This window comes from Augochlora pura, chromosome 3, assembly GCF_028453695.1.
Source record: "Augochlora pura isolate Apur16 chromosome 3, APUR_v2.2.1, whole genome shotgun sequence".
NCBI classification, from domain to species: Eukaryota; Metazoa; Arthropoda; class Insecta; order Hymenoptera; family Halictidae; genus Augochlora; species Augochlora pura.
Window position 1 is genome coordinate 25,293,908 of NC_135774.1, and position 18,764 is coordinate 25,312,671.

At 38.8% G+C, this 18,764-nt stretch overlaps 4 protein-coding genes across 8 annotated transcripts in view; 2 read left to right on the plus strand and 2 right to left on the minus strand.

Annotated features, from left to right (window-relative positions):
* Positions 1-1,856, minus strand: part of Gbs-70e (Glycogen binding subunit 70E) — a 24,325-nt gene extending 22,469 nt beyond the window's left edge. For 2 of the 3 annotated variants that reach the window (XM_078177286.1, XM_078177284.1), the window contains exon 1: positions 1,159-1,850. The gene's annotated coding sequence lies outside the window, so the exon portion shown is untranslated. Of the gene's footprint in view, positions 1-1,158 lie in introns of all 3 variants that reach the window. The other variant, XM_078177287.1, reaches the window with a different exon arrangement.
* Tnks (tankyrase) lies at positions 1,857-10,015 on the minus strand. Of its 2 annotated transcripts, XM_078177281.1 has the most exons (12): positions 9,733-10,015; positions 9,194-9,396; positions 8,786-9,111; positions 8,456-8,709; positions 8,009-8,342; positions 7,767-7,897; positions 7,460-7,688; positions 6,999-7,384; positions 6,482-6,934; positions 5,885-6,411; positions 5,462-5,811; positions 1,857-5,341 (listed from the first exon to the last, which is right to left on the minus strand). In XM_078177281.1, the coding sequence occupies exons 1-12, from the start codon at positions 9,923-9,925 to the stop codon at positions 5,101-5,103; spliced, it is 3,627 nt and encodes a 1,208-aa protein (XP_078033407.1). In that variant the 5' UTR covers positions 9,926-10,015; the 3' UTR covers positions 1,857-5,100. The 2 variants fall into 2 exon arrangements, with proteins under 2 accessions (XP_078033407.1, XP_078033408.1); XM_078177282.1 differs by lacking the exons at positions 7,767-7,897; positions 8,009-8,342.
* A 517-nt stretch (positions 10,016-10,532) lies between these two features.
* On the plus strand, positions 10,533-13,187 carry LOC144467790 (uncharacterized). The gene is made up of 8 exons (XM_078176739.1): positions 10,533-10,998; positions 11,089-11,386; positions 11,462-11,615; positions 11,685-11,827; positions 11,922-12,088; positions 12,177-12,567; positions 12,632-12,868; positions 12,945-13,187. Exons 1-8 carry the CDS (start codon positions 10,909-10,911, stop codon positions 13,106-13,108), a joined length of 1,644 nt encoding a protein of 547 aa, XP_078032865.1. The 5' UTR covers positions 10,533-10,908; the 3' UTR covers positions 13,109-13,187.
* Positions 13,188-13,414: 227 nt separating this feature from the next.
* On the plus strand, positions 13,415-16,043 carry LOC144467791 (uncharacterized). Of its 2 annotated transcripts, none has more exons than XM_078176741.1 (6): positions 13,415-13,594; positions 13,813-13,997; positions 14,057-14,214; positions 14,273-14,415; positions 14,490-15,244; positions 15,320-16,043. In XM_078176741.1, the coding sequence occupies exons 2-6, from the start codon at positions 13,909-13,911 to the stop codon at positions 15,696-15,698; spliced, it is 1,524 nt and encodes a 507-aa protein (XP_078032867.1). In that variant the 5' UTR covers positions 13,415-13,594; positions 13,813-13,908; the 3' UTR covers positions 15,699-16,043. The 2 variants fall into 2 exon arrangements, with proteins under 2 accessions (XP_078032867.1, XP_078032866.1); XM_078176740.1 differs by having other exon boundaries at positions 13,587-13,644.
* The last annotated feature ends 2,721 nt before the right edge of the window (positions 16,044-18,764 follow it).

Sequence of the window (18,764 nt, forward strand, 5' to 3'; positions counted from 1 at the left end):
CGTCTAATCGGGCGACGAGAGTCGATATTCTTTCTTTATTCCACGATAAAACCGCGCTTCTCTGAAACGTAGATAACCATGCAAAGCCTTTCTGGAATTTTCGTTTCCCCCCCGTACACGATCTTTGCATACCGTTCGCACTTTTATTTTTTCAATTCACGTTATCTCGCCGACGTGTGTTCCGCGGGCGCCGCGCTTTACGCGCGAATAAATTCCCCGGCGAACTATATTTAACCACTTGCGCTACGATTAAACTTTCGGTAGCCGTGCCCGCGCTCTATAATGTAACATGCGGTAAGGCGTTACATTGACTATTAGCTCGAATAATGAACGATCCAACTGTTAGGATCGGATTGTGGTATACACGTCGCTGGCGGTTTCGAAGCGAAAGCACCTCGACGTGCGTGGCACGTCTTTATAGCGCAAGTGGTTAAAATGGCATCAAGAGAATCACTACCAACCTTAACACATGTTCAATGAAAGTTATCATCATGCAAATTTTGCATCGTGAAGAATAGTATATAAACAGTAAAACGGTATTCAATCTTCTGCAATGCAATCTTTTAAATCTGTATTAATTCTTTATGCAAAGAACCTTTATAAAACTCTTTTTATAATAGATAGTTACTTTGTTGGACTGGGTACTTTTTTGTCAGGAATAGCATATGTACATGGCATTCGTGACATTCCGTGTGAACGTTATCTCGCGCAGTTTGTTTGTAAACAAAGGGGTCTGCTTCGCGCAGACGATAATAATACCAGCGTCGGGACTATAAATGAACTTTATCGCGAGTTATAGCTGCATAGTGCTGCAACTAATTGTGTAACCCGTCTCGGTTACATAAGAAATTGATGCGGATGCGCGACGGATGCGTTCGTGGATCGCGTGCAGAGATTCCGTTGCAAATCGATTGGGGGTTGCTCGCAGATGGGGCTAGTGAATTTTCGAACTATTTGCAAGACGGTTGCCTATCGTGCTCTACAAGTTTAAACCGTCCTTGATTTTCCCTGTAGATGGCGAGCATGTTTTAATAATGATAATGCCAATAAAACAGAACAATCGTACAGAAACATTAGAATTCAAAAAACGAAAATTCCAAGCGATTTTTCGAATTCTGACGTTCGGAGTTGGATGAATGAATATTACTTGTTACTTACGTATTTATTTATCTCAGAAAGAATTCGAATGCGAGGTGGGATGCCGTTTTGTTGCAGTTCTCTTCCTCCAACAGCATACAACGTTTTCTGAACGTAGCTGCTTGAACTTTGAGATCACCAGTGATTAGGAATCTTCGAGTCTTGATGCGACATGCATCGACGATCCAAAGAGTGTTCTTCGTGAAATGGTTGAGCACAAAATCCCGTGGGAAATCAAGCGCGTACGAGATCGGAAAACCGGCGTGTGAAACGATACGAATGGATGACTCCTTTCTCCCTCACGTGGCAAAAACAGTCTAGTACATGTATCACCGACGTCGATATCGATGAGGTTCATAAGTCGTGGTTCATTCTCTTTTATGCGTTGGTTTGGTTACGACACTTACGGACTAGTTTCCGTGGTTAGTACAGTAAGAAACGTCGAATATGTTTGTTAGACGCAAGAAGGTTTCACGATGTACCTCCTGGGCTGGTCGCCGGCGCGAATCGCCCGATCTGACCTCCTCGTCCGTCCGACTGCGTCTGAGAGGACCGGCGCAAGTGTCATCCGACCATAAGTCGAAGACAAGCCGGCATGTATGCGACGCACGCGCATTCTCAGCCTCGTGAGTTTCACGTGATTCCGAGAGATCCACGAATCAGCGGCCCCCGGGGCCCACGTGGACGCATTCTTGGACGGTGCTGGCGACAAACTTGATTCGTGGGCCAGAAGTTAATAGGAATCGAGAAAAGGGAACGATCGACAATCAATCACCGGCTTTTACCTGAATTTTTACTATCGGACGAGCCCGAGTACACTGAACAAAATAGGGGCGATCGTTAATGCGGCCGTTCAGTCCCGCACGAAAGTCTGCACTTTTTCGGCAGTTACGTTGCCGAGGAATGCTTTCGGCTAGATAATAAAATAAACACGTCATTAGGCATCGTCATCTTGATAAAAATTATATGATAATTATGAGTTATGAGCAATGTATAAATAGCGACACTGTTTGCAAATTTTAATCCACGATTGGATCGATATTCTTTATGGAATGTTTCGGAATACATACGAGATGTAGCTTTATTGTACTATACTTTACTCTAGGATAAGAAAGAAAGTATGAAAGAAAGAAAGAATGAGTAATATTAGTTTATAGTACGGACTGTTTTGTTTATTTGCAAATAGGTTTCCCGGTTGAGTAGTTGACCGATTCAAAGTAAAGGAAGACCTGGATTCAAAGTCACAACAGGGATGATTTAACACAAATAATTATTAATCACATTAACGACGACAGGATGAAGCCCTTAGAATTGTGCCCTTTCAGTGGTTCTGTGTACAAAAGCGATGAATCATCGAATGATGTGGGATGTTCAAACAGACAACGTAAGTAATTAATAATGTTTGTCACTGGATCCGAAAATTACGTTTATCGGTTTTTTATATATGAAACAGTTGCGCCATAAAAGTAACGTCGTCGATAAGAATTTGTAAACAGTACAAGCTGCTTTACGATGTTCGGTCATTGAAAGAAATTCGTTTACTTTGTCGCAAATGAGGGTGAAGGTGCGGGCGGGGTATAAACGCAGGTACAAACGAGTCCTCGTGAGTAATACGACACGCCGCCATGCTGCCTCAAGGCGAAGATGTCTATTATATTCTAGCGTGCTCCGTTAAGTCCATTGTCACACAGCGAAAGATTACAAACACCTAAAACTTGATACCTCTTCGCCGGGAAGCTCGAAATGTAAAGACATCGTCGTACGAAGGACAATGTCCACTCAATAAATTTTTGTATATCGTTTGAACAAACAAACTGTACCGACTGTTCTGCCATCCGTATCGTTATCGCACAATTTATTGAAACACCGATTTTTATGAGAAAAGTAATCGCAAGGCGAGGAGACAACAAAATAAAGTTTAAGATCGAACGTAACGATAAAAAGAATTCTCTTTTTTTCTTTGAATCAGTCCATTTTCTTCTTCTTACAATTAAAGCATAATAATCGAACACGCTCGATTGACTGTTGTTTTTAAATGCAACTAACACAAGGGTAGATTTTTTTTCGTTTTGCATCTGTTAGTTCACTATTACTTGGTTCGTTTTTCCCTATCTTCCATGTAAGAACGCAAAATCGACGAACGTCTAATTTGTTGCGTCATCTTGAGCACTTGATTAACGAACACATACTTGTTATATACACCCATAAATAAAACCGTCACCTAAATAATTATGGGAGTGTAACGAGATAATATTGAAAACATTCGTTTTCCTCGAACACTCTTACAATTATGTGGCCGCATACTGTTCTTTCTATTCCTTTCCTTTTTCTTTTCTTGAGTGAGTTATAAGTGGCTTCGTTACCCCAATGTATATGCACACAAACGATAAAATACTGCAAATCGTTCGAAGCAAAATTACCCTTATTAATTTTAGAAAGATCGCTTTAACTATAACAATAAATAATAAGAATGTTTTTCTATTCGTAAAACTTTACGTTTATCGTGATTGCTTCGCATAACGGAATACATACTACCAATTATGTTGAAATTGCTTTGCATGATCCACGTTAGATAACTTTCTTCTCCTAATTAATAGCACGTTAAAAAAAAAAGAAATGGCTTCGTTGTCTATTTTGAAATATGAAAGCATGCTTGCGATTAGACTGTATGACCTGAGAGAAACCAAATCACAACTCCCATGAAAGTATAATTGGCTAATGATAACCAATCAGCGTGTTTCGTTGAAAAGAAAAAATATATGTACAATAAAGTGTATACATATGTATATGTACAGTATTAAAAAATTACTACGAGCTTATAGGAACCCTGTTGATAATATCGTCAACATGAATGAATTATTCTATGCCTGATCTATATCAACCGAATATATAAAATACTCGCGTACGTATATACATGTTAGAGGTAAAGTCCAACAAGTCTAATTCAAATGAAAATTTTAAAATTTTCGTGATGTGATGATAGAAGCTTCGCAAGAATGATACGAATACTAAATATAATACCTTTCGTTGTATGAATAATTTCCATTTTGGTTCATTGGGTAATTATTTAAAAATTAAATATTCCTCCACAGACTTTACCTGTAACGCATATGATTAGAGCAGTTATTTCTAACCAGCATAATTATTTAATTCAAAATTGACACAGACATAGAAATATTATGTCTTCCATCCAAAAAAGGTTTCTTTTCGAAAGACACAATGTCACATCATTATCCGATGACAATTTAGGCGTAATAACTAGTAGTTATTATAATTACTTGCATACGTATGTGTGCAACGATGACATTACCGTAATTTTCGGACATATTGATCATTAATTCTATAATCCTATATACGTACCATGATTCTCCATAATAGAGACAAACATTTATCGATTCACATAAAAAATCATGCTGGTCTTTGATATTCTAGTTCATGCTGATATAATATATACACCGTAGTTAATATACATCAATAATCAGTCGTGTATGATTGCGTGGTCGAATCGGACCATTACGTTATCACAAATAAATGCTAAAAATTAAATGTCCTATCAATTGTCTTCTTTGAACTTTAAATGAACAAACCCGACAGATACAGCTAATGGTCTCGCTTATCGCTGCGTAATGGATTCATTAAAGTGGCCTTCATACTTCGGCAAATAATGAAAAGAAAGGAAAAATCGCTTAGAAATCGAAATTAAATTAGAACTTATTTACCCTAGATTTACATGTTCCGGCGAATCTAGGCTAAACAGTTTACCAACCTAAAAAGGTCCTATGAAACCATTGAAGGAAGAGTATCCTATTTTAAAGTGTTCGAGCAAATTCATTTTTTGATGAGTGATACCCCTGTTGTGAATGTACACGTGTCATTGTACGTTTAAGACAGTGTGTTACATGTTCGAGGTCTCTGGCAACAGCAGAGACTTCGCAATCTTGCCGCAGGGCTAGACTCTTCCGATCACCGTTCCTCGACACTTTCGCTTCCTCCACTCTCTGGTTGAGGTCTTGCAATTTGATAGGTGATTAGGTATTCCGGATATGCTTGTTCGCCTCTGTAGACGACGTACTCGGGGAAGAACAAACCACCCTGCGACGGTCTCCCCATCACACTGTGATGACCGGGCGGTGCATGAGCCATCTTCATCGCAGAGAAATGCAAAAATGATTTGCCCAACGTGACGCGACAGAGTAACAAATGTCTGGGAAAACAAAATTATTTATATATTGGATCCTTCATGCAGTAGGATTTGACAAGTACTTGAAACATTTTATACATTTTCTTAAGGGTTCTAACTGTGCTAATACCATTTTGCACTCACCTATGACAAATATAACAACTCCTGTCCTTGTGAGCTGGACATCCAGTGCCCCCACATATTCCGTAAACGTATTGATTGCTTTTACTGCTGTGCTCGGCAAAATAAATTCCAGCGCCGAACATGCCACCGATATAAGCATGCCGTTCATCAAATCCCTTCTGAACAATGGCATTGATAAATGGACTGCCATGGAACAGCATTCTTTCATTAGCCTGAGGCAAAGTCGAACCAGGAGTAGTCCTAGAAGTGGTACTAGGCGAAGAAGGTGCCGCAGCACCGACTTCCTCTGCCACCTCCTGTCTTCTGTGCGCGTAACGCTCCCATAATTTGCGGTTTTGCACTTTTTGTATCTATTTTGCAGAAAAATTTATTATTAACGTGTGGTTAATGCCAGAATCTCTTCACGAACTGTCGAAAACATACCCTAACTATGTTATATCTCGAAAATATGCCACCGGAGTGACCATTATCCCTATGTTGTCTAATAGTACTCTGCATCTCCTCTTCAACGGCTAAAAATTCTTTGTCTTCTGCTAACAGATCCACTAAAAGCGTTCCTGGCGTGAGAGTCGGTTGCCAAGGAGTGCCAGCAGTGGTATTCAAAAGTTTCTCCATTCCTTTGATCAACTTATGCCTATAGCCGTACGCGGAAACGCCGACTTGTTTCAAATCCTCGTGGCCCATCTCTGCCAGTATATCTAACGTAATCTGTTCCCGTTCAAAAAGTTCTAACAGGTGCTCTAAACCAAGGCTTTGTAGGAAACCAGATACAGTTGTGATATTCGTATTGTCTTTTGAATCTTTAGAGTCTCTCTCAGAACATGTTTCAGATGGCGGCATAGGACTTAAACAAGAAGATGGTCTAGCGAGTGGTACACAGAGTGTCATAGCCGTTCCTGAAGGCATAATGACGGTTTCTTGAGTAAGTGGTGGTGGAGGTGTAACTGGAACTGAATAAAAATCTGTGAATGAAAAGATATGCTCGTAAGCAGTGAATATTGTATTTAAAAATCTGCTTACCTGCAACTATACTGGGTGGCCTACTGTTAATAGTATTACTACCATTACCACTCAAATTAATTGCCACTCCTACGCCACCGTTACCCGATGGCACCGAAGGTACTACTTGCTGGGTGGCCATAGCATCTTGTAGCAAACATCGTACATCGTCAGCACTAGCTAAATCTACAGGTGTTTGCCCCTCCTGATTTTTTAAGAAGGGATCTGCCCCGTGTGCCAACAAAAGAGCGCAAAGTTGCGTCCTTCCCTTCTGTGCTGCTTCGTGAAGTGGCGTGAAACCCCATTTATCAGTTGCATTCACCACGGTGTTATACTTAATCAGCAATGCGGCGATGTCTAAATGACCATAACTCGAAGCATTATGCAAAGGTATCAATCCTCCCTTGTCCTGAGCATTCACATCAGCTCCACGTTCAAGCAAAAATTCTGCCACTTCCAAATTATTGTATCCCGCTACATTAAAATACAATTCAATCATTATGCATGACCATAGCGAAAGAGAAGCGATAGAACTCACCAGCTAAGTGTAACGGAGTACTGTTGCGACCCTGCGCATCCCTACAATTGATATTATCTTGGGTAACTAGTCGTTGTACTCTAGCGAGATTGCCTTTCTTAGCTGCATCTAGGAGAGCACTATTTCCACGCAGCAGGTCTGCTACGTCTTGGTCGCCGTCCCTAACTAAATCCAACGGAGTCGCACCGTCCCTATTCTTTTTGGTGGCATCTGCTCCGTGTCTTAATAACAATCGAACTATCTCATATTTTCCTTTAGCAGCAGCCTCATGCAGCGGTGTAAATTTCCACAAATCTGCAACGTTCACTGATGCACCGTGTTTCACTAACAATTCCGTTACCTCGTAATGACCGTAAGAGCAGGCATTGTGTAAGGGAACCAGTCCACTGAAAAGAGATATAAAAATTGATTGTACATTATACTTATATATGAATGAATAGAAAATTGAAAAATATATTTACCCTTTATCTTTGGCGTGTACATCTGCTCCATGTGCCAATAAATATTCAACTACAGGCACTCTATTAAATCCCGCTGCAAAGTGCAGCGGCGTGGAGTGCCTACCATCCAAGTCGCGGCAATTAACTGCATGCGGGTTCGTTTGCAAAATTCTTTCGACCGCTGCTAAATCTCCGGATTTACTTGCCTCCAAGAGCTGCGCTTCGGCGTCGTCCGTCTCGCTCGGCGGATCTAGAAAACAAAAATGAGAACGGGAACATTCTTTGGTTACAAAAATACTTTCTGCTTGAAACAAGTTAGAAGTCGAACCTTGTAGTATTTTAAGGACATTTTCTGCAGCTACTTGTGCCGCAGTATAGCCCTGAAGCGATACTATAGATGGATCAACATTGTATGATAACAATATTCTGCAAGCTTGCACATTGTCTTCTCTAACGCACCTGTTTGTACAACAAGATTTTTTAATGAAAAAAAAAATAATAATCAAGCGGCTCTACAGAGAATAAAAAAACTGAACATTTGCGCAACGTTTTATACGATTGAAACGGTACCTGTGTAGTGCAGTTTGCCCTAATCCATCTAAAGCATTGACTTTAGCATTATGTCTAAGTAGCACATCCATTGCATCGTAATGAGAATGATCAGTGGCCACATGAAGTGGCGTTAGAAAGTCTTTATTTTTCTCATTTAAGGCAGCATTTTTCCTAATTAATGATTCTATTACTTGTTTTCTCTTGGGATAGGGAGATGCAACGGCACAGTGCAGTGGTGTGTCCCCAGTATATGGGTGTTTAAAGTTTACAACTTCTTGGGACAGGTACTTTTTTAACTTAGTAAGATCTGCCTGCCTGCAGGCATCCAAGAGGCAGTGTCCCTTGTATTCGTCTACAATTAAAGTGTATCTAACAAAGTCATGTTTTGTGTGTATACTATTTTCTTTCGTTTGTTTTTTTTTTTTTAATTTCAGAAAAGGTGGTGGAAAAAGGTGATCAACGTACATGCTAATCTTTCTTGCAGTTCCAATGTCGGAGCCACGTCAATGGCGCTTTTACTGTGGCAGTTTAATTGAGTCGGATCCGCACCCTCGCTCAAAAGTAGCGAGCACACCTCGGCTCTGGATTTACTAGCAGCTTCATGCAGTGGGGTGAATGCCCACAAGTCGCTCGCATTAACAGCTGCACCGTGTTTAAGAAGCGCTTCGGTTACCTCAAAATGGCCATAAGAGCAGGCATTGTGGAGTGGAACAAGGCCACTGTAACATACACAAATCAAAGTTTACAATGTGCTGATTTCATCAAGATGTATGTTTCACAGACAAAAATAATTACCCTTTATCTTTAGCGTGCACATCTGCACCATTCTGAAGCAGGATTTGCACCACTCTAGACCTATTGTACCCAGCGGCTAAATGCAATGGTGTGGATCTTCTGCCATCACTTGCATGGCAGTTTACATTTAATGGATTTAGAAGCTGTAAGAGACGTTCCTCGTTCCCTGATCTTGCCGCCTCCAGCAATTCATCTTTCTTATACTCTCCTGTTAATACTGGTTTAGTTGCAGGATCCGCTAATTCTAAAGCTGTCTTCCCTTCAGTGTTCCTTATATTTGCGTCCGCTCCATGTTGCAGCAGAGCTATACACACATCTATTTTACCCTGTAAAAATAATCAAAGCATGAACCATGAACTTTGAAATCCATTAAAAAAATCAATAAAACAAAGTTGATATAAGAAATACCTTAATGGCAGCTTCATGCAAAGGAGTGTAATTCCAATTGTCCCTAGTATTTGGATTAGCTCCTGCCTCCAACAGAAGCCTTACCACATCCGAATGTCCAAACGAACAGGCATTGTGTAAGGGATGCAAACCGCCGTCATCTCTTGCTTGAATGGACGCTCCAGCAGAGAGCAGGAATTCCACTACATCTCTTCTACCATAACCTGCGTTTTAATCACAAAAAACAATTACGATATTATTACATCAATTTGGTTTAATAAATTTTTCTTACTATTTACGGTACAATGCTAATGAATAATTGACATTTTCCTCTACGATATGATGATTAATTGAAAAATACCATGTGTAATGAAGTAATTATTTACACCTTTAGTATGACAACATTCGAAAGTCAGTGTTCGAGGTATTCGACGTTCACAACACGGTATTGAGACATCGTGTCCTCGATCGTGAGTGACTTATAAAGCAGAATTATAGTCCGTGGGTGAAATTTCTTTGGAGAATCGAAATGAAAAAAACTCATGGAACGGGGAACTTACCAGCTGCAAAATGCAGGGGGGTGGACTTGCGTCCGGCAGTGTCTCGAGCATTGACCGTCTTCGGTGTAACCAACGCCTTTACCCTCGGGAGGTCTCCGGTTTTGCAGGCCTCAAACAGCTCTCTCAAAGGGTCACCGTTCCCCGATCCCGACAGGGAATCAGCATTTGTCAACGTCGATCTACGTCCTGCCATTTTTACACCGCCATTTTCACGCCACTGTCCCGACGGATACACTTCACTGGCTCATAGTGTTCAAAGCTTTCACGACGACACCGAGATGAGTTGCTATGGCACAACTCAGTGGCGCCGCCTTCCACCCAGAAACACTCATTTTTTCAAACTTCTACACCACACCGTATGGTGTTCTCATAGAGAGACAACTCCCGCGTTTATCCTGCAAGTTCTTAATGCGCAAGCGTCCGCAAGTGGATCCGCCATGAATCACATTTGCGTGTGATTTTAAAATGCGAACATCAAAATTAGATGATCTCTTAATTAGAAGTCGCAAGCGACATTTCAAAATCGTTTTAGATATATAAAAATATTGAATGAAATATATGATATGTTGCAAACAATTTAAAATAATGTATTTTTGTTAAAAATCATTTCTTACTGTATTAGTTTTCAAATTTTACCGCGTTCTTCATCCTCCTTAAAAAGTGACAACACTGTATGTATATAGACTATCAAGGTTACAAATATTGGCAATGTAAAGGTCAAAAATTTTAACAAGAGTTTCAGCTCTGCTATATACACTAGGTTCCGTAGCCATATGAAGCAATACTGCGGCAGGATGCAGGATGCAAAAGGACACCAATATAAATAGACAGCTCTTATTATCTATGCTTGATCAATTTCATTGATTAAATTCATTGTACCCGTACATATTTCATGTCTCATTTGCCTTTAGCGATAATCATGAAATATGATACAGAACATATTCATTATGATTAATGTTTACGTAAAACACATTTATACACTATATACAACACATATTTATACATTATTGTTCTAGGAGTAATTGGTCATACTCATCCTTCTCTAAAATCGTTTCTTTGTATACAAACAATGCTTTCTGAAGGACTTTGTACATTATGCTTCGCAGATGTAAAGTCAATTATTGGTTTGTGTCTTAGTCTAACTTTTATGATAATTTAAAATAAAAATAGTAAATTATGTCGATCGATGATTGTTTTTATAAAAATGTGTTTCTTCTCATGCAAGTTGTGTCACCATCATTGCATTGTGTAAAACATTTTAAACAGGTACTTTATTTATAGACAGTATTTAACAATATAATAATGAAACATGAGATAATCGATTGCGAATTCTTTCTATTCAAAACGAATTTATAGGGGATGTTTGAGAAACCCAATCAAATTGGTTTCATTCATATTTCACATTATTTATTATCAATATATGATGCAAAGAAATTTAATAAAATTGTTACATGGCCAATCCTGAATAAAAAAGATGAAACACAGTACCGTTTAAAGGTGAAAGAATATTTAGAACTTTTAGCCATAGAAAATTCGGACATGAATTTCCCAACGATACACATGATTCATATAATGCGTGCAGGAGGGACAAAGTTCTTAACCATTATGTGGAAATTATCACAAATTAGTCTCAGAGCTTACATTACAAGACATTGTAAATATTTATGCTAAAAATTAAAATTTACTCTAAAATTTATTCATGTGTATATGAAGCTCATTTTTCTTATAGATAATAGTAAATTGTTGCAAGCTCCTGATGCAGGAGATACCCACAACATAAGCAGTATGTACATCACTAACATAAATTTGGAGAGAGACTCTACTATTTCTAAGCTTTTTGAAGACACTGAATTGGCTATAGGAAACGTTGAGCAATATATTCAGTAAAACTTAATTTTATTTTACATGTTTCACTATCTTATAAATTGTATAAAATTCTATTCTTGGTTTAGGTATCAATCTAATGAATTAAAAATTATGCAGACTGCTGTATTTGAAACGATAAAGAATATAAAAGAATGTTTAGACGTGGCTCCAGTTAGATCGATCATTAAAAAACGATTACAAGATCCTAAAGATGTAGAGATTATAGACCGTACAGTATTAAATATAAATATATATATATATATACGTATATATTTACTTATTTTAAATATTTTCCATAAATCTACAGAAATTTAAATTTTTAGTGTGGAAGGCAAGCATTAATGCAAATATTCAACATCTCCATTGTCATAATACTTATTTATATAGTTTGAAAAATCGTAGTAGCAAAATAATTGATACAGTTTCGAGTTTAGGTCCCGATACAGTAGTTCTTGATGGGAATGATTTACCAAAAGCAGAGAAAGAAAAGGTGACACAACATGTTTTTAATGATAATACAAAGGTAATTAAATAATTCAACAAACTAATGAACTGTTCATTCCATATTTTATTTAAAGCACATGAGCAGTACATTATACATAAATGGCTCCTTAGTGTTTCATTCTCTATTATTAAGGCTCAATGAAATATTGAAGCAAACAGAATGCTGCCTAAAACAAAGTGATTTTTCCAATTTTTCAAAATGTAAAATAATAATTATGGAGCATAACAAAACAATGAAATCTATGGAGAAAGATTTTCAGAAGTTTATAGTGGAAGCCGCTGATATTTTACATAAACTACAAAGTAGATTGCAAGAGAAAACAATCAACTGTAACATACAGAATGATTCTTTTTATTTTACGTGCCAGAATGTTTTGCGTACAATTCCTAGCATTCAACTTTCTCTTGATGATTCTATGAATAATAACAAGATAATTAATAAGTTATGCATGTCTCCACAGAAAGGTAATATTTACTTCTTGACACAATGCGTTACAATTAAGATTCCTACTTTCACAAATATTTTCAGGAACATACAAATACTTGTTTGCAAGGTATACGAATAACAAATCACCTAAAAAATCACCTAACAAATCATTAGTAAGCTCTTCCTTCATTACTTGCTCAGGAAACAAATCACCTGAGTGGTTCACACCCACGAAACGTTCTCCAAGCTACAAAAGTAGCTCACCTTGCCATAATAGAAAGAATTCTCCACAATACTCTAAATTATTTTCACCCAGACGTACAAATAGACATTTTGCAGGTTTGAAATATTTAAACTAGAAACATTAGATATTTTTTATTTCAGTATGTGCCAATTGTTTTTAATATATTTTCAGGCACTTGCAGTACATCTAATCCAATAAATCATGTGGAAAAATCTCTACAGTCCAAGAATCAATCAATAGATCTTAAAGACATGGATGTAAAGGCAGCAATAAAAAATATTTATGAATTTTCTAAACAAATTACTGAAATCGCAGCTTCTTTATACAAATCTTAAAAAAGTGGTTCTAGTGTGCAGTAGTGTATTTGCAAGTGATACATGCTCATGATAATAAATTAATACGGACTTTTATACTGTATCAAGAATAATTATGCGCCTTACTTATTTTTCCATCAAGGGTATATATGTGATTCCAATTTGTCAGGATCCCATAATTCTGATTATCGGAAATGTGCGTGACGGAATTACAAAAAGAGTTAACATCTGTTGCATTCCGCAGGAAGTGCACATGTATTAATATGTTTTTGCAGATTTCCTTTTACAGAAAGATTTGAGTAACCTTGCTTCGAATTGTGTATGTATTTTTTTGTAACATTTTCAGTTGTAAGAACAAAGAAAGATAACCAGTCAATGAGACCAAGCGGAGAGGGGAAAGCACGAATGAGAGAACTGAGATGGTCACTTGTCTTGGACGGCGTGATTGCAACTGCACCGTGTTTACAGTAGTTTTTTGCCGTGCTGCCCAAATCTCAGCCGTGAACGGTAAGAATTGCGTCGTGAAAAGATTTGCATATTACGGATTCAAAAGCTTTGTAAATAAAGTTTCATATTTTATCGTAGTATAATTAGCATTACATTATTTTTGATTGGTCAATGCATTAAGCTTGTTGCGTTTACTAAAAATAAGAAACGCCGTTGCATAAACATTTTCTTCTCCCATTGTACATTGTATTTTGTGGTAAAAACCTTTCATATTTTAGGTTATGGTTCGTCTGCAGACCGTTTGTATTTTCGAAGTTCATTGTTGAATTTGATGAAAGAACGAGTTCGTTTCAATCAAAATTGAGGCTGATACAATGTTGACTTGTGTGGTTCATGGTTGTTTTTCGAATCAGGACACTGATGGAAATGATGTTACGTTGTTTCCTTTTCCCAATGATGTTGCGTGAGTATTCGTTATTATAAATCTTACCTATTATGTATTAATGTTATTTAATATTTTAGTCAAAGAAGTCTTTGGTTAAAAAACTGTAAATTAGAGGACAATGTGGAAACAGACAAGCCACTTTACATCTGTAAATTGCATTTCGACAAGATGAGTTTTACAGATTCTATGCAGCTGAAAACCAATGCTGTTCCAACTATTTTTGAGAAAATAGAAGGTATATGAAACAGTTATGATTATATCCTATTGCAATGTTAATCTGAGTATCATTGTAGAAGGGCAAAGGAAGCGTAAGTCGGATGATACAGATGAGAAAGAGCAACCAAAATCTTCGCCACTAAAACAGAAGAAACTTGATGATGATTCTCATAGTTTAGTAACACCACCGCAAAGTCCTCGCACTCAACTAATAAAAACTGTAAATAATTTAATTACTCTACTAATCAATAGTTAAAATAATGTTTGATATACGTATAAGGTATGGTTTTGCAGGTGAAAATGATAATTAGGGACGACAATATGGATATGCCCATTGAGAATGAAGTTTCAATGAATGGTTCAACTAACTTAGGTCAAACTGAAAAATTAGGAAAGAAGAAATATCGTTTAAGAATACAGATAGATAAAATATATGGTAAACCATGTCCTAGGTCTAAAAAGCTTATGGCATTAGCAGAAATGAAGAAAGAGAAACAAGAGCTTTCTAATATTACGAACAATACAGATCAAAAGGACCAGTGTGTAAAGAAAACTACTAAAAAAGCAGTCTGCGCAAAGGGTGGTTGTAAATTGAAGAAATCTATTTATGATCTTAAACCAGCTTTTCAGTGTGAACACTGTGATAAATATTATGTAATGAAGAGATCCGAGAATCTGGAGGAGAGGAATACCTGTACCATATGTAAAAAAGACTTCCCATCTTTACAGTCCCTGAACAATCATACTAAGACCCATTTTGTGTGCGAGATGTGTCAAACAGAAAGTAGTTCTCAAATAGCTCATGACAAACATGTGGTACTACATGTTAGTTTGGATGCTGTTAAACCTTACAAATGCCATCAGTGTACAGAAATGTTTGCATTGAAGCAGGACGTAAGGCAGCATTATTTAATCGTTCATCCAACGATTAAACTTCAAAACACGATTTTACAAGTCACTGCGCCGCCCTTAACGCAACAAATACCTAAACAACAAGACTACCGCTGCGTCAGCTGCAATATGACGTTTAGGAATGAACATGCATATAGGTAGCCTTCATTATCATAAACAAGATGAAGTCTGTTATTTACCTGCATACAATAACTGATAAACTGTTCTTCCAGGAACCACGTAAGTTCTCACAAGAAAAAAGAAGGTTTAAGGTGCAGCATCACTGACACCAATAATATATTCCCAGTGCCCAATCCTTTAACTGGTAGCCAAATAGGCATTCTTCGCGCCGTGAAGTTCAGTTGTAGAGTCTGTTCTATGCAATTCGATAACGTAGGCGAAGTCGACAAGCACACGAGGACGCATCTAGAGAAAGACATCGAAGAGGAGAAGAAGTGCAATGTATGTCAGAAGCAATTCAAAACGAATATACTACTCAGCGAACACTTAAAGACTCACGAGCCACGCACGCACCCCTGTCCCGTGTGCTCAAAAACTTTCATTAACCGGACCACTTTGAAGATACACTTAAAAAGTCACGGTGAAACATAAGTTTTGATAGTCAACGAATTTAATTATTCATTAAATCTTTGATTTGAAATCGAATACTTGGTTGTTTACACATTTTTATTTATCTCTGTGCGCCACACGGGTACTAGCAGCAGTTTGCACTTGGTACTAGCAGAACTTGCATTGGTATCTTCAGCGAATTGAAAGCGAAAGAAGCTTATGTTTATTTGCGTAATCTGATTAAATCCATGAGTAATAAGTTCCATTGTACCTTTCTTCCTATACTTTTAAGTTGTTTGTGTGAAATTTAGAGGTAATTTGATTTCTGTAGTATTAGGACTTAATATCTCTTTGTTGAAATAAAGTTTAAGTGTTTCCTAAGATTAATATCAATGATTTTATACTGACCCCTACAATGATAGTATCCAATATCTAAAAGTAAGTAAAAAATGCCACTTTGAAGACCAAATTTCTCGTCCCTAGAAGAAGACATCACCGCGATTTTACTGAAAGCGTATCCGTTCGTATAAAGTCAGCGACTTCGGCAACAAGTGTCGAAGAGCACAACCAAGTTTCGTGGTATCCACCGCATAGACTGGAAGAATGAAGATAATAGGGAGCGGGCTCCTTTGAGGTGCGTTTGCTCCTTTGGCTGATGGAACGCGCGTAGAATGATCCTGATTTTTCCGACAGGAGTCACCGACTATGAGGGGTGGGGAGCGACGATAGAGACTCGAAAACGAGGGCAAACGACCCTCTGTGAAAGGAAGCCGCCATCCAGTGACGGAACAATCGCGACCGATGTTCACGGTCCTTCTGTCACCGGGACCACTTCAAACGTAGCCGGCACTCAATGTGTTTATTTGGCCAACGTCAAATTTACTCGTGAAAAAGGAGAGCTCGCATCGCAACCCATCGACACCTTGTCGCCCCCTCGATCCTCTTGCGAGAGCCGCTGTTTTCCCCAAGCCGAGGAAAATCGGATCGTTTTGTCGATCATCGGCACTTGGGCGTGGCTCGTGTCGCCTATTGTTCGGCTGCTGACTTTCCCCAGTCAAGTACTCTCTGTTACGTTTCTTGGTAATCCTGCACTGCATCCCCATGGCACATCTCATCGGTCTTACGCAGGATTGAGAGCTAGAACACTGTTCTTCAGGAAGCCGAAAGATCAGGAGTGATTATGACTTTTTCTGTTTCACAAATGCGATAGCAAAGATCCTCGAAGAAGATTTTAAAAAAACATTTTGTTGAATTACAGATTGCAGACTTTTATTCTTATCACAATTGAAATATTCCCCTATCGTAATACAGAAACGAATCTTTCATTCCCCCGATAACAAGCAACGAATGCAGTCCTTGTGTTTGGAGTGGAACAAGATTAAAATGTACTTGTTCCTTCACACAAGGCACCCCGGTTTACGGAAAATCGCGCGATTTGCTACGCGACAGCCCACGTCACCCTTAATTTTCACGGAACACCCTTAGCCAGGCGTACAAGAGCGAGAAGCAGACGAGGCTCCGCTTAGGTACCGTGGAAAACCATAGCGAATTTATGGAGTGCATTGGCTCCATAATACCTGGTCGACTGTTGTCCCTGCATTTTGGCGCTGACACACCGTTACTAAATACGCGGGGTCGCGTATACCATCAGCTTAACGTGGATTAAAGGAGGTTTCATGTGTAAACTGTTATAAATAGCTTTGACGGTCGTCTTGGGTGATGATGGTTGGATATGGTACCACAGGAAAGAAGAAAAACGATTTTGCAAGTTGAAATGACTAGTTGAAATATGACTTTCTCGAATCGAATAAGAGGAAATTAATAATAATCCAAGTAAGAATATATAATGGAAGACATTAGTCATTAGAATCTAGAAATAGGTATAATCAATAAATTAATACATAATTTTTACAAAATACAGTAAATACTTTAAAAAATGAATAATTGTATTTTCTCATCCCAAATTGTCTACTTTTGAGACGATTTGTTTACCGCATGCGAAAATTTTCCGGCGAAAATTCGCGAATTCCAGCGTGACGATCGATTTAGACCGTGCCGCAAGGAACTTTCACGGTTCCATTTTTCGCGGGGGTGTTCGAGCGTGACATAGGAGGTTTCACGGTGAAAAGGGACGTCCTGCAGTCGGATTTGCATGGAGCACTTGGTCGGAAGGGTTGTCAGGACATGCTAATTCACGACGGTGACCGGCATTCGCAGTCGGGAAGCTGTTTCCCGATTGTGCGGCACCGTTTATTCGAAGTCAAAGCGCCGACGACGCGAAGCAGCTGTGCCCGTTCCGATGCTCATCCTTGTATCGTTTCGGCGAAGTACAATGATGCTTTTGCCCGCAATCGTGCCAACGAGCTGCTGGTGGTTGCATATACGTGATTTCTATGCTAAATATTATTCCGTAGCCAGCTGAACGATGTTGGACCTGCTCGTAAAGCAGAGAAGCTATCAAAGCTGATCCTCCTAATGCTTTTACAGGAATAATAACATTATGCTTGAACAAACGATGATATTATGTTATCAAACACAATAAAATAATTTTTACACAAGGAAAACAAAACCTTATCCTACAAAGTATTATTAACGTATCTCGGGAAGCAAAACTGGACCAGCCGCATCAGGAAATGGCGCCGGTCAGGGGTCGAACCAAGCATGACGACTCCGGGAGACATCTGAAAAGACAAAGCCGGCCGTGTTATGAAAAATAGTATAGGCAATAAATTTTGAATAAATTCAGGTTTCAGAGAAGAAGTCCAAGATCCAAGGAGGAGATTTTTGTCCGCGAGGGGCCCGTGTCCGAAGAAAGCCATTGTGAAACCGCAGAACGCGCGTGCACACGTACGTTCACGATTCAGGAAAGCGGAGAGAACGTCGCGGCTTCGTAACGCTGCGGAACGAAGAAGAGAAAAGGCACAAGAGAGGAGAAGAATGGTACGAGAGACGGGGATACGCGCCTCTCTTCTTGCTGCGGGCACGGGCCATCTGGCAGAACGATCTTTTATAGGATCTATCTATCCCGTGTCCTCTGCTCAATGAAAGAGTCACTCGCGTGGAAGTTGCTGGCCCTTTTGATTAATGGCGGCCAAGATAAACCGCCCG